This window comes from Rhinoraja longicauda, chromosome 5, assembly GCF_053455715.1.
Source record: "Rhinoraja longicauda isolate Sanriku21f chromosome 5, sRhiLon1.1, whole genome shotgun sequence".
NCBI classification, from domain to species: domain Eukaryota; kingdom Metazoa; phylum Chordata; class Chondrichthyes; order Rajiformes; family Arhynchobatidae; genus Rhinoraja; species Rhinoraja longicauda.
Window position 1 is genome coordinate 45,767,370 of NC_135957.1, and position 13,243 is coordinate 45,780,612.

Sequence of the window (13,243 nt, forward strand, 5' to 3'; positions counted from 1 at the left end):
TTTACTATTTAAATTCTACCCAAAGCATACTGCCTCACAATTGTCATAGTTAAATTTAATTTGCTATTCCTTGGCCCACCTTCCCAAATGATCTAGAACTTGTAAATTTAGATAACCTTCCACATTGCCTACCATACCACCAATTTTGGTGTCATCTCTAATTTACGACACACAATTTTTACTATATGGTCATCCAAATTGTTAATGCATATAATAAACAGCAGCAGACACAGCACTGACCCCCCCCCCCCCTGCAGCACACCACAGGTCACAGGCCTTCAATCAGAAAAACAACCTCTTGGTGACCTTCTCAAAATACTCTGTCATATTTATGAGACTGAATTTCTTATATGCAAAGCTATGCAGATTAATCCTCATCAGTCTTTGCTTATTGACATACTGATAGTTCTTGTCCCTAAGATCCCCCTCCAGCACCTTTTCCACCACATGTCAGGCTCATCAGTCTGTAATTCTCTAGCTTGTCCGTGCTGCCCTTCTTAAATAATGGTACAACATTAACCACCATCCAGTCTTCCAGAACTTCACCTGTGGCTTAAGATAGTGCAAATATCTTTGCAAAGGCCTCTGCAATTTCCTCGCTAGATTCCCACAAGGTTGAAAGATGCATTTGGTCAGGGTGAGACGCAGTGAAGAAATGACAGGTCAGCTGATTCAGTGTATGCTTGCAGGATGTGGGAGGTCAGGGACACTGCTGGTGCCTCTGGCTGCTACAACTGTGGAAAGTGTGTCCAGGTCCAGTTCCTGAAGGGCCGTGTTGGGGCACTGGAGAGGCAACTGGATGACCTCAGGATCATCCGGTTTCCTGGACAGGACCTGCAGCAAGATCGTTACACCGAAGATACCGGAAGAGAGAAGGTGGGTGACTATGAGGACAGGAAGGAAGCTTGGAGTACAGGAGACCCTGGGGGTTGTACCTCTTGAAAACTGGTTCACCCTCTTGGAAGCTGTCGGGATAGAAGACAGTCTGAGCGACGGACAGGTCTGCGAGTCAGACAGTGGCGCTGAAGCAAAGCAGAGAGACAGACATCAGGCAGAGCTGTGGTAGTAGAGGACTCCATAGTGAGAGGTTCAGACAGGGGTTTCTGCGGCAACAGGCGGGATTCAAGGATAGTGTGATGCCTCCCTGGTGCCAGGATTCAGGACATCACGGACCAATTACAGGGCATCTTCCAAGGTGAAGGTGAGCACCTGGAAATGGTGGTGCATGTTGGCACAAATGATGTCGGGAAGAAGAGGAAAGAGATTTTTGCAACGTGACTTTAGAGAACTTGGAAGAAGGCTGAAAAGCAGGATCCAGGGTGGTTATCTCCGGTTTGCTTCCAGTTCCCACAATTCCCACACAACCCACTTTTTAAGAAAGGAGGGAGAGAGAAAACAGGAAATTATAGACCAGTTAGCCTGACATCGGTGGTGGGGAAGATACTGGAGTCAATTATAAAAGAAGAAATTGCAGAACATTTGGACAGCAGTAACAGGATTATTCCAAGACAGCACGGATTTACGAAGGGGAAATCATGCTTGACTAATCTTCTGGAATTTTTTGAGGATGTAACCAGAAAAATGGACAAGGGAGAGCCAGTGGATGTAGTGAACCTGGACTTTCAGAAAGCCTTTGATAAGGTCCCACATGGGAGATTAGTGGGCAAAATTAGAGCACATGGTATTGGGGGTAGGGTACTGACATGGATAGAAAATTGGTTGGCAGACAGGAAACAAAGAGTAGGGATAAATGGGTCCCTTTCAGAATGGCAGACAGTGACTAGTGGGGTACCGCAAGGCTCGGTGCTGGGACCGCAGCTATTTACAATATACATTAATGATTTAGATGAAGGGATTAAAAGTAAATTTGGAAATTTGCAGATGACACAAAGCTGGGTGGCAGTGTGAAGAGGATGCTATGAGGATGCAGGGTGACTTGAACAGGTTGTGTGAGTGGACAGATGCATGGCAGATGCAGTTTAATGTGGATAAATGTGAGGTTATCCACTTTGGTGGTAAGAACAGGAAGGCAGATTATTATCTGAATGGTGTCAAGTTAGGAAAAGAGGAAGTATAATAAGATAATAAGATCTGGGTGTCCTAGTTCATCAGTCACTGAAAGTAAGCATGCAGGTAGAGTAGGCAGTGACGAAAGCAAATGGAATGTTGGCCTTCATAATAAGAGGAGTTGAGAATAGGAGCAAAGAGGTCCTTCTGCAATTGTACAGGGCCCTAATGAGACCACACCTGGAGTATTGTGTGCAGTTTTGGTCTCCAAATTTGAGGAAGGACATTCTTATTATTGAGGGAGTGCAGCGTAGGTTCATGAGGTTAATTCCAGGATTGGCGGGACTGTCGTATGTTGAAAGACTGGAGCGACTGCGTTTTTATACTCTGGAATTTAGAAGCATGAGAAGGGATCTTATTGAAACATATAGGAATATTAAGGGATTGGACACGCTGGAGGCAGAAAACATGTACCCGATGTTGGGGGAGTCCAGAACCAGGGGACACAGTTTAAGAATACGGGGTAGGCCATTTAGAACGGAGATGAGGAAAAACTTTTCAACTCAGAGAGGTGTGAAGCTGTGGAATTCTCTGCCTCAGAAGGCAGTGGCCAATTCCCTGGATGCTTTCAAGAGAGTTAGATAGAGCTCTTAAAGATAGTAGAGTCAAGGGATATGGGGAGAAGGCAGGAACGGGGTACTGAATATGGATGATCAGCCATGATCAAAGTGAATGGCGGTGCTGTCTCTAAGGGCCGACAAGCCTACTCCTGCACCTATTGTCTATTGAGATTAGTGGGCAAAATTAGAGCATATGGTATTGGGGGTAGGGTATTGACATGGATAGAGAATTGGTTGGCAGACAGCAAACAAAGAGTAGGAATAAACGGGTCCCTGTCAGAATGGCAGGCAGTGGCGAGCAGAGTGCCGCATGGCTCGGTGCTGGGGCCGCAACTATTTACAATATATATTAATGACTTAGATGATGGAATTAAAAGTAACACTAGCAAATTTGCAGATGACACAAAGCTGGGTGTCAGTGTGAAGTGCGTAGTGGATGTTAGGAGGTTGCAGGGTGACTTGGACAGGTTGAGTGAGTTGGCAGATGCATGGCAGATGCAGTATAATGTAGAGAAATGTGAGGTTATCCACTTTGGTGGCAAGAACAAGGAGGCAGATTATTATCTCAATGGTGTCAGATTAGGAAAAAGGGAAGTGCAATAAGACCTGGGTGTCCTTGTACACCAGTCACTGAAAGTAAACATGCAGATACAGCAGGCAGTGAAGAAAGCTAATGGCATGTTGGCCTTTATAACGAGAGGATTTGAGTACAGGGGTAAAGAGATCCTTCTGCAGTTGTACAAGGCCCTGGTGGGGCCACATCTGGAGTATTGTGTGCAGTTTTGGTCTCTTAATTTGAGGAAGGATATCCTTGCTATTGAGGCAGTGCAGCGAAGATTCACAAGGATGGTGGGACTGTCATATGAGGAAAGATTGGAAAGACTGGCCTTGTATTCACTGGAATTTAGAAGGATGAGAGGGGATCTTATTGAAACGTATAAAATTATAAAAGGACTAGACAAGCTAGATGCAGGAAAAATGTTACCAGTTGGGGGAGTCCAGAACCAGGGGCCAGTCTAACAATAAAGGGGAGGCCATTACTTTTTCACCCAGAGAGTTGTGAATTTGTGGAATTCTCTGCCACAGAAGGCAGTAGAGGCTAATTCACTGGATGAATTTAAAAGAGAGTTAGATAGGGCTCTACAGTCTAGCGGAATTGAGGGATATGGGGAGAAGGCATGCACCGGTTACTGATTGTGGATGTTCAGCCATGATCACAATGAATGGCGATGCTGGCTCGAAGGGCCAAATGGCCTTCTCCTGCATCTATTTTCTATGTCTATGTCTATGCCCTGGAGATATGTCCACTTTAATGCACTTCAAAACTGACAATACCTCCTTTTTTGCCATCCCAGACATCACAACTCCTCTGCCTCAATTCCTCTGTTAGCATGATCTCTTCAATAAAAATGGATAAGAAGTTTTAATTTAATATCTCCCCCAGCTCTTGTAATTCTACTCAAAATTGACAATGCTGATTATTAAGGCAACCTATTCTTTGCTCACGATAAAATTGTAAAGATATTCTCATTACGTAAATGGGTAGCGTGCAACAATTAAGACAGCATAACAAGATCAGAATAACAAAAGGAAGGCATATATAGTTTTGTAATACAAGAAAGAAGGTCTTTTAGATTCAGAGAGAAAACGTTGGGTGCTCTGCAGCACAATTAGCAGCCATATTGTGGACTGTCTCAGCACAAAGAAGAGGCTGAAAGAATCTGGCCATTGTTAGTGTAGCAGTACAAGTGGATGTGCCAAAATGGAGGAGCTCCAGAAACATTGAAATATTTGCAGGGGTCACAGCAGGGGGTTAACACAAGTGCCCAGGGGTCTATCCCAATTACATCTGTCAAATATGGAGCCTTCCTCAGTAAAGATAACACCTTCATAACACCTCAAAGCACACAAATGTCATGATTTAGTTTAAATGAATGGAGTGTGATATATTCTTTACCTATTTCTTCACCCTTCTAACTCCAATTTTGATGAAATGCATGAGTCTGGTGAAGCACTGGTGGTAGGCTGCTGCAAGGCTTGAACAAAAAAAACTTTTCAGGTGATGCTGGAGATGATGGAGCAGACGTGAAATAAATTAAGGCTTGCTAATGGCTAGTAGAGTTCAGAACAAATCTACAGATATTCAACGAGGAATCTTGAAAGATACTTGTATAAATGACAACTGATCTTTTCTAATTAATTATGTAGGAAGAAACTGCAGATAATGGTTTAAACTGAAGATAGATACACAAAGCTGGAGTAACAACGGGTCAGCTAGCATTTCTGGAGAAAAGGAATAGGTTGACGTTTTCATTCTACCTTTGTTCTCGCCGATGTGTTCCCTCCGCAACTCCCTGGTTAACTCATCCCTTCCCACCCAAACCACCCCCTCCCCAGGTACCTTCCCCTGCAACTGCAGGAGATGCAACACCTGTCCCAATACCTCCACCCTTAACTCTGTCCTGGCAGGTTAGGCGGAGGTTCACTTGTATCTCCGCCAACCTCATCTACTGTATCCATTGTTCCAGGTGTGGACTCGTACATCGGTGAGACCAAACGTAGACTGGGCGATCGTTTTGCTGAACACCTTTGCTCAGTCTGCCTGGGCCTTTGTGATCTCCCGGTTGCCAAACACTAACTCCCCTTCCCATTCCCACACTGACCTTTCTGCCCTGGGCCTCCTCCACTGTCAGAGTGAAGTCAAATACAAATTGGGGGAACAGCACCTCATATTTTGCTTGGGCAGCTATGAATATTGATTTCTCTAAATTCAAGTAACCCTTGCATCCCCTCTCTCTCTCCGCCCCTCCCCCATCCTAGTCGTTGTATTAGTTTCACTGTCGTCCTGGTGAGTTTCATTGTCGATAACTCGTTTTTACCTGTTTCCTTTTATCATCGTTACTTTTTTGCATATCTTTAATTTGTTTGTTCTGTATATCTCTCTCTACATCATCGCCTATGTTTCTCGTTTCCCTTTCCCCTGTCTCTCAGAATGAAGAAACGGTCTCGACCCGAAACGTCGCCTATTCCTTTTCTCCAGAGATGCCAACTTTGACAGAGTTACTCCAGCTCTTTGCGTCCATCTTCTTTTTCTAATTAATTCCCTTTCTTACGTCATGACCTAGTAAACACGTAAAATCAACAGTATCATTTCCGCATTCGCAGGTCGCCGCTGGGGAACCCTCCCTGTTCTGAACTACTAGTTTGCTTAATCAGATGGTATTCAAACTGTTGCTTTTTCTTCAATAAACCTTTTGATCATAAAAACTCACGACTTATTTTCTCGAAAAAATACTAACATTCACCGGTCCTCTCCTATAAAAAGAACAAAATATGACACGGGTACCACCCCGGACCAGAAACGGGCATGTGTACAAGATCACGTAAGGATCAATTCTGGGACGGGTTAGGTGAGGTTGAACTCTCACACGACTTTCCTTCCGTACGATGCAATTCTGGCATTACTTTATCCTCGGAAGAACAGCGCTAATGACGTCCCGGCATGAAATTTCCACGAAAGAGCAAGCCTGTCTCGGGAGAAATGAAGCAGTCAAAGTTTCAGGTACACACCAAAGATAATAGAGTGGAGCAAGATGGACCACTCCGTTGAAATCGCCTATACTGAAGTGTGTTTATCCACAAAATGCTGGAGTAACTCAGCAGGTCAGGCAGTATCTCAGGAGAGAAGGGGATTGGGTGACGTTTCGGGTCGAGACCCAAGTCTGAAGAAGGGTCTCGACCCGAAACGTCACCCATTCCTTCTCTCCTGAGATGCTGCCTGACCTGCTGAGTTACTCCAGCATTTTGTGAATAAATACCTTCGATTTGTACCAGCATCTGCAGTTATTTTCTTATATACTGAAGCGTGTAGTCCGCCATTTTAGTAGGCAAAACCCGCCGTTCGCTATGCCTCTCGCAGTGTCATCAGTGTTGTGGGGGAACAGTATGTGTGATACCATTAAAATGCAGAAAATATCTCATCTATCAACTCACATTTTTTCGTTATTTTTTATTTTTTAATGTTTTTCCCCTGCTTAATTTCTCTGATTTTATTATTTCTTACTGTTTCTGCCCATTTCCCTCCCATCCCTCCCCAGCCCCCTCTTTTGTGCAGTTTCCCTTGTATTGCTCAAACACACACTGCACAAATTTAACTTACTAGACATATACATATATATATGAGTGTGTGTTTGTGTGTGAGAGGCAAGATAGAGATACATAGATCTCAAAGTTCCTTCTCATGGATCATAAGCAACTTTGATTTAAAGCAACACTCTATTTCTCTCGTTATCTTACTTTTCACGCCTTTATGGTTTATGTGTGTATATATATATATAGGTGTATACACACACACATATCTCTAGTTTCTTTCTTGTGATTTCCTCTAATTATGTTTAGCAACCTTTTTCTTTCAATCTCTCTCTGTATATACCATGTGCTGAGAAGTGTGTGCATGACATATATATCAGTCATGCACACACTTCTCAGCACATGGTTCTCCCTATCATGATCACTGTTCTCTCACATACATTTCATTTCCTACCCATACACATTTGCAATCAGTGACATCAAATTTATTTCCAGAAATCCTAATATTGTGAATAAAATAACTATGAACACATATCATATCATATCATATATATACAGCGCGGAAACAGGCCTTTTCGGCCCACCAAGTCCGCGCCGCCCAGCAATCCCCGCACATTAACACTATCCTACACCCACTAGGGACAATTTTTACATTTACCCAGTCAATTAACCTACATACCTGTACGTCTTTGGAGTGTGGGAGGAAACCGAAGATCTCGGAGAAAACCCACGCAGGTCACGGGGAGAACGTACAAACTCCTTACAGTGCAGCACCCGTAGTCAGGATCGAACCTGAGTCTCCGGCGCTGCATTCGCTGTAAAGCAGCAACTCTACCGCTGCGCTACCGTGCCGCCAGTCAAGATATTTTTTCATTCTATTCATTCTATAGTAGTGTAATAAAATGTAATGCATACATACCTACACTGATACAGAAGTGCTAGCTTTAGACATGAGTAATGTACATTGCTACCATAGTTTAGTTTTGAATTTATCATAATTGAGAGGGTCAGTGCAATATAGTGCTAACCCTCACTTTTGTGAAAAATGAGTTACATGCATTAACACGATCCTTACCCAGTACCCTACAACCTGTAAAAATTTCATATTTAAATTAAACCGATAAGTTGGTCAAATAACATAGACACCTTCTTGTTTTTTTGTTGTGATTTATGGATTTTTCAAATGTGAATATCTCATAACGACACATTTGTGGGTTAGCAGTATATTGCACCAACCCACTTCAATTTTACATCATTCAAAAATGAACTTTAAACAAGGATAACACTTTTTATTTCTGTCATTCATGGTAAGATTTACATCATTTTGTGTGCGAGATATACAGGGTTGCACTGTTTCGCATATCAGCTAACCAATGAAAAGATCAGGTCCTGATTTATACCAGCTCTTCACCCCCCCCCCCACCCCCCCCACACCCTTGTCTGAAGAAGGGTCCCAACCTGAAACATCACCCATCCTTTTTCTCCAGAGATGCTGCCTGACCCAGTGGTTTACTCCAACACTGTCTATTTGAACTGGATTCATGCTTCTTTACCACGTCAGACAGCTTTGGTCATGTCAAGGGTTTTTAAATAATCAATTCACTAATTCAAATTTTCTTGGCTCAAAGTATTAAGGTAAATGTCTTTTCAATTATATTGTGAATACAGTAGAGTTCTATTGTTTGCAAATGCCTAATCTCTGCTTCCATAACTTTGTAAAATAAAACAAAAAGAGATTCAGCTCGTGGAGGTGAAATGAAAATTAACAGAGAAAGCAAAGAACAGTTCATTAAATGTGATCAATTGGCCTGATACAGACAGTGGATCTCTAGTGCAAATATTCAATTAGTATCATCCAAAGTTTAAAGATCACGAAGCAGCAACTCTTCAAGAAATAGTTATAAATGTCCACTATCAACTTATCCAAGAAGCTGAACAAAAATAATTGTTTGCCAACATTTTATATACGAAGAAATCGCAGAGTTATGAACACTGCCCACACAAAATCTGACAACTAAAATGGCGCTGAAATTTACCCATTCCCGTCTACGTTTTTTAGAGTCGAGTGCTCTATCTTGCTCCTCAACTATCTTTGTTATACACATTTAACTTCAGTCGATTTCGAATACTTTCCAATCGTCTCGTTTTTATTCCGAAAGCAACTGGTGCTGTCTGGAACGGGCTTTGCGGTAATGATCGCAACGTTTGCATTGGCAACGCAGTCGTTGCATTAGGAGGACGGACTTTGCGGCAGCTCCGCCTGATCGCTGGAACGTTTCCCGGAGCTCCTGCTGACTTTGACCGCCTGACGTTCCACCATGCTCGCGCACAACCGCCGAGCTCGATTTATCAGCGAGATAAACCGTTGCCGCGCCTCACTCGCCATTCTCAGAGCGCCCACTGAGGCAAGAGCAGCACACGAGTTGTGTAATTCAACCCCAGGTTAGATGGAACAACATCTGTGAGGTTTTGTTTTTGTTTCGTGTAACTGCAGTTGCCAAATCTGATTACATTTATAAACACGAGCTCTGCTTTTCATTTTGGAGAGTGTTAACTTTTTCGTTATGGAGTTTGTATTTGATCAATTTTAGAATGTGATTCCATATACTTTCCACATACAGTAACAATCGTAGGAGAGGTTAGACGCAAAGTGCTGGAGTAGTAACTCAGCGGGTCAGGCAGCATCTCTGCAGGACATGGATGGGCTATGTCTTGGGTCGGGACCCTTCCTCAGACTTAGATTGGAAATTATGCCTGTTATGCAGATGAATCTTTACAAATTTTTCTTCGTTTTTCAAGTCCCTTGATGGATTTGCAGTGGGACTTAGTTGAAATAACAGTATTATTCCGGAGTCCAATGGAATTCTAAAAAGTTGAAAACAAAAGCACATTAAGATGCCTCTAACTATTATCTCCATAGAATATCAACTGGAATATTGAACAAAAGACGCTAAACCAAGGTTTAGTACAATTTAATCGTTATTAGCATTCGAGTTACTTAAATATGCATGCAAACCACAGACTTCTAAGAACTTTTCATTTGACTGACTGTTTCAGCTTATCACTTCCTAAACTCACGCGCCAGACTCACAACTTGGACTCAGATACTACCCATATTTATGAATTGACTAAATTCACTCTGCTGATAGGGGCTAGTCTTTAGTTTAGTTAGTTTAGAGTTACAGCGTGGAAACAGGCCCTTCGGCCCACCAAGTCCGTGCCGACCAGCCATTCCTGTACATTAACATTACCCCTCCCCCACTTGGGACAATTTTACATTTATACCAAGCCAATTAACCTACAAACCTGTACGTCTTTGGAGTGTGGGAGGAAACTGAAGATCTCGTAGAAAACCCAGGCAGGTCACGCGGAGAACATGCAGACTAACACCCATAGTCAGGATCGAACCTGGGTCACTGGCGCGAAAAGGCAGTAGTTCTACCACTACGCCACTGTGTCGCCCATCTTTGAAATTCAAACCCAGATCCCTAGTTACAAGGGTTGTTCTCGGGTGTTGCCGCCAATGTCTCAGACAGCCCTTTTAGATGATTTTTCCTTCATTCCTCTAAAAGACTTTATGCTAAGCAACGCCACTCACGACTCTGGTCAATCATTTCAAGTTGTCACTCATCTAAAGATTGAGTAGCCTAAACACATCTTTCCATAATTAAGCCAGAGAGTTATTAGTTATTCACAAAATGCTGGAGTAACTCAGCAGGTCAGGCAGCATCTCGGGAGAGAAGGAATGGGTGACGTTTCGGGTCGAGACCCTTCTTCAGACTGATGTCGGGGGTGGGACAAAGGAAGGATATAGGTGGTACTATGTTGCCTGTTCATATTTTCTTTCTCAACATTTAGTCTCTGTGATGTTTGGTGGACCGTGTGGGGTGGGAGGACCCGTTGCTCCTCCTGTGCAGCAGGTGGCGCTGCACAGGACAAAGGGAGATGTTTTGTACATAGTTATCTTGGCTGTACACAGTGTGGAGTGTTCAGTCAGATCGTGTGGTTGCAGCCATTTTAGTTGTCTTGCTGCCAGCATTGAGTTACTGTAATAAAGACTTCTGTTGTACCTTGAAGACTCTCAAGTTTTATACAGACATACACGGTTTTATCGCTTTTTCCTGCATTACATTTGTCTCCTATGAGTTACATTTGGACATTCCAACATTGCACTCATTTACATTCCCACAGACTGAACTTAGATTCATAGAGATTCATAGTTATATAGTACAGAAGCAGTTCTATTGGCCCAACTCATGCATGCAAACCAAGGTCTATCTATTGCTAATTCCATTTGTCTGTGCCTCGTCCATAGCACTCTAATCCTTTCTAATCAATGTACCTGTCCATACAATGTAAGTATTGTATTTGTGTCCACCTCTGCCACCTCCTTTGGCAACTCATTCCACACTTCCACTACACATTTTGTTAAAAAGCATTCCTCAGATTCATTTTAAAGCTTTCACTCTCACTTAAAAATCTGCCCTCTAGTTTTGGACTCTTCTACCCTGGGGGAAAAAGACGTTATCTATCCCATAGGTGTCCCTCATAATGTTATAAACCTCTATAATGTCACCCCCTCAGCCCACTTAGTTCCAGAGAAAACAGTTCCAGCCTATTCAATCTCTCTAAATTGCACAAGTTGTCCAGGCAACATTCCTACGAATCTCTCCTGCATTTTCTCCATTATAATCAGCAAATCAGGGTTTTGTGATTATTTTAAAATATGTTTATTTATGCATTCATAAAAACTGATTTGATAATTTTCTAAATATATTAAGTATTGGTGATCTTAATGAAGGCAAACTCAGCACGATATGGCATAGAAACAGGCTCTTGGGGCCTACGAATTTCTGCCATCACTATCCCTTCAAGTGATGCATTCCATATTAAAGTTGTCCTCTGAATGAAAAAATTCTCCGTCCCCTTAAACATTTTACTTACCTTAAAACTATGCCCAAAACACACAGCACTGGAGTAGCTTAGCAGATCAGGTAGCATGCAAACCTGAGGAACAGCTCCTTATATTCCACCTGGGTAGCTTACAACCCAATGGTATGAACACTCAATTCTCCACTTTTAAGTAATATCTCTACTACTGTCTCTCGTTTGTATGCCTTCAGTCCCCCTGTGCGCACCCATATCTCCCATTATCCTGTCCCTCTCCCCACTGCCATCTCCTTCCACCGATATCCCTCCCTCTGGCTTTATGTTTCACCTCTTCTCTTATCTGATATCCTTTTGTCTCCTTTTTATGTCTAGACATTGTCACGTTCTTCAACCACCTATCACTTACCAGGCTTTGTCCTTCTCTCACCTCTCTTTTCCAGGGTTCTCCCCTTATTACAATGTCTGAAAAAGGGTTGTAATGTCACCTATCCCCTCCACAGATACTGCCTGATTTGCTGAGTTAATCCAGCACTTTGTATTTTGAGCAAGATTCCAGCATCTGCAGTTCCTTGTGTCTTCATTAAACCTATGCTCACAGGTTTTAGACATCAATCATGTGAAATGTTTTCTGTTACCTGTCAATGATCTTATAATTTTGAATACCTCAATCAAATCTTCCCTCGCCCTGGATTAACTCAGCAAATTTCACCAAGGAAAACAAGCCCAGCCTATCCAGTCCTTCCTTATAACAAGATGCCCCATTACTTGCAACATCCTGGCGAATCTCTTCTGCACACTTTTCTGTGAAATCTTGTTCTTCTTATTGTATCAGCAATACTACACCAGCACACGATACTCCAGCTGTGGTCTAACTAATGTTTTATAAAGTGGTACCTTAATCACCCTGCTCTTGTAGTCTATTATCTGTTTTCTTCACTTCCTTGTACTGCCATTTCTTAGAATATTTGGATTTAGATTTATATACCAATGTGTCCCTGTCCCTAAATACTCCATTGTGCATGATCTGGTTTTATTAATTCGCCCAAAATGCTTCACCTCATATTTATCCAATTTAAATTCCATTGGCCGTGATTTGACATGCAAAGTTATTGTCATGTTTACATCTGAATGGTTAGGCCATCCTTGATTGACATGTTGCTGTCCATAAATGTAAAGTAAGTATTAGGAACTTTCAATTCAGGTTAAAATAATCAGTATGTTTCAAAAGTTCCACACGAAAATGAACCAATCTTTTGCTGCAATAATTGTTTTGAAACTTTTTGGCCACTTTCATGACACCATGCTGATTGTATGTTTTAAAAGAAAATATGCTTAAGATGTAACACATTAAAACTGAAATAACAAATAGTATGTATATAGTGCCTTATTAATGTTGCAACACCCCAAAAGATTTCATAGCATTATTAAATAAAGACTGATTTTTCAGTCACATAAGGAAATACCAGGACAGATAACCAAATCATGGTCAGAGGTTTTAAGGAGGTTCTTTAAGTCTATGGATCTTGAGGGAAGGAATTCCAGAGATTAGGCCTTTGCCAACTAATAATACAGCTATTGGTATTGCATGATTTGAAATATGGGATTTTCAAAGCCATAATTGGAGAGATATGGTTCAG

At 42.1% G+C, this 13,243-nt stretch overlaps 1 protein-coding gene across 5 annotated transcripts in view; it reads left to right on the forward strand.

Moving 5' to 3' along the window:
• msraa (methionine sulfoxide reductase Aa) overlaps positions 1-13,243 on the forward strand; it is a 269,008-nt gene that overhangs the window by 51,899 nt on the left and 203,866 nt on the right. Inside the window, exon 1 of one of the 5 annotated variants that reach the window (XM_078399432.1) lies at positions 5,879-6,189. The exons of 1 other annotated variant lie outside the window; for it this stretch is intronic. In XM_078399432.1, coding sequence (XP_078255558.1) covers positions 6,075-6,189 — 115 coding nt within the window. In that variant the 5' untranslated portion in view covers positions 5,879-6,074. Of the gene's footprint in view, positions 1-5,878; positions 6,190-8,180; positions 8,352-8,445; positions 9,159-13,243 lie in introns of those variants that run through there. 3 more of the 5 variants (XM_078399434.1, XM_078399431.1, XM_078399430.1) reach the window with 3 other exon arrangements.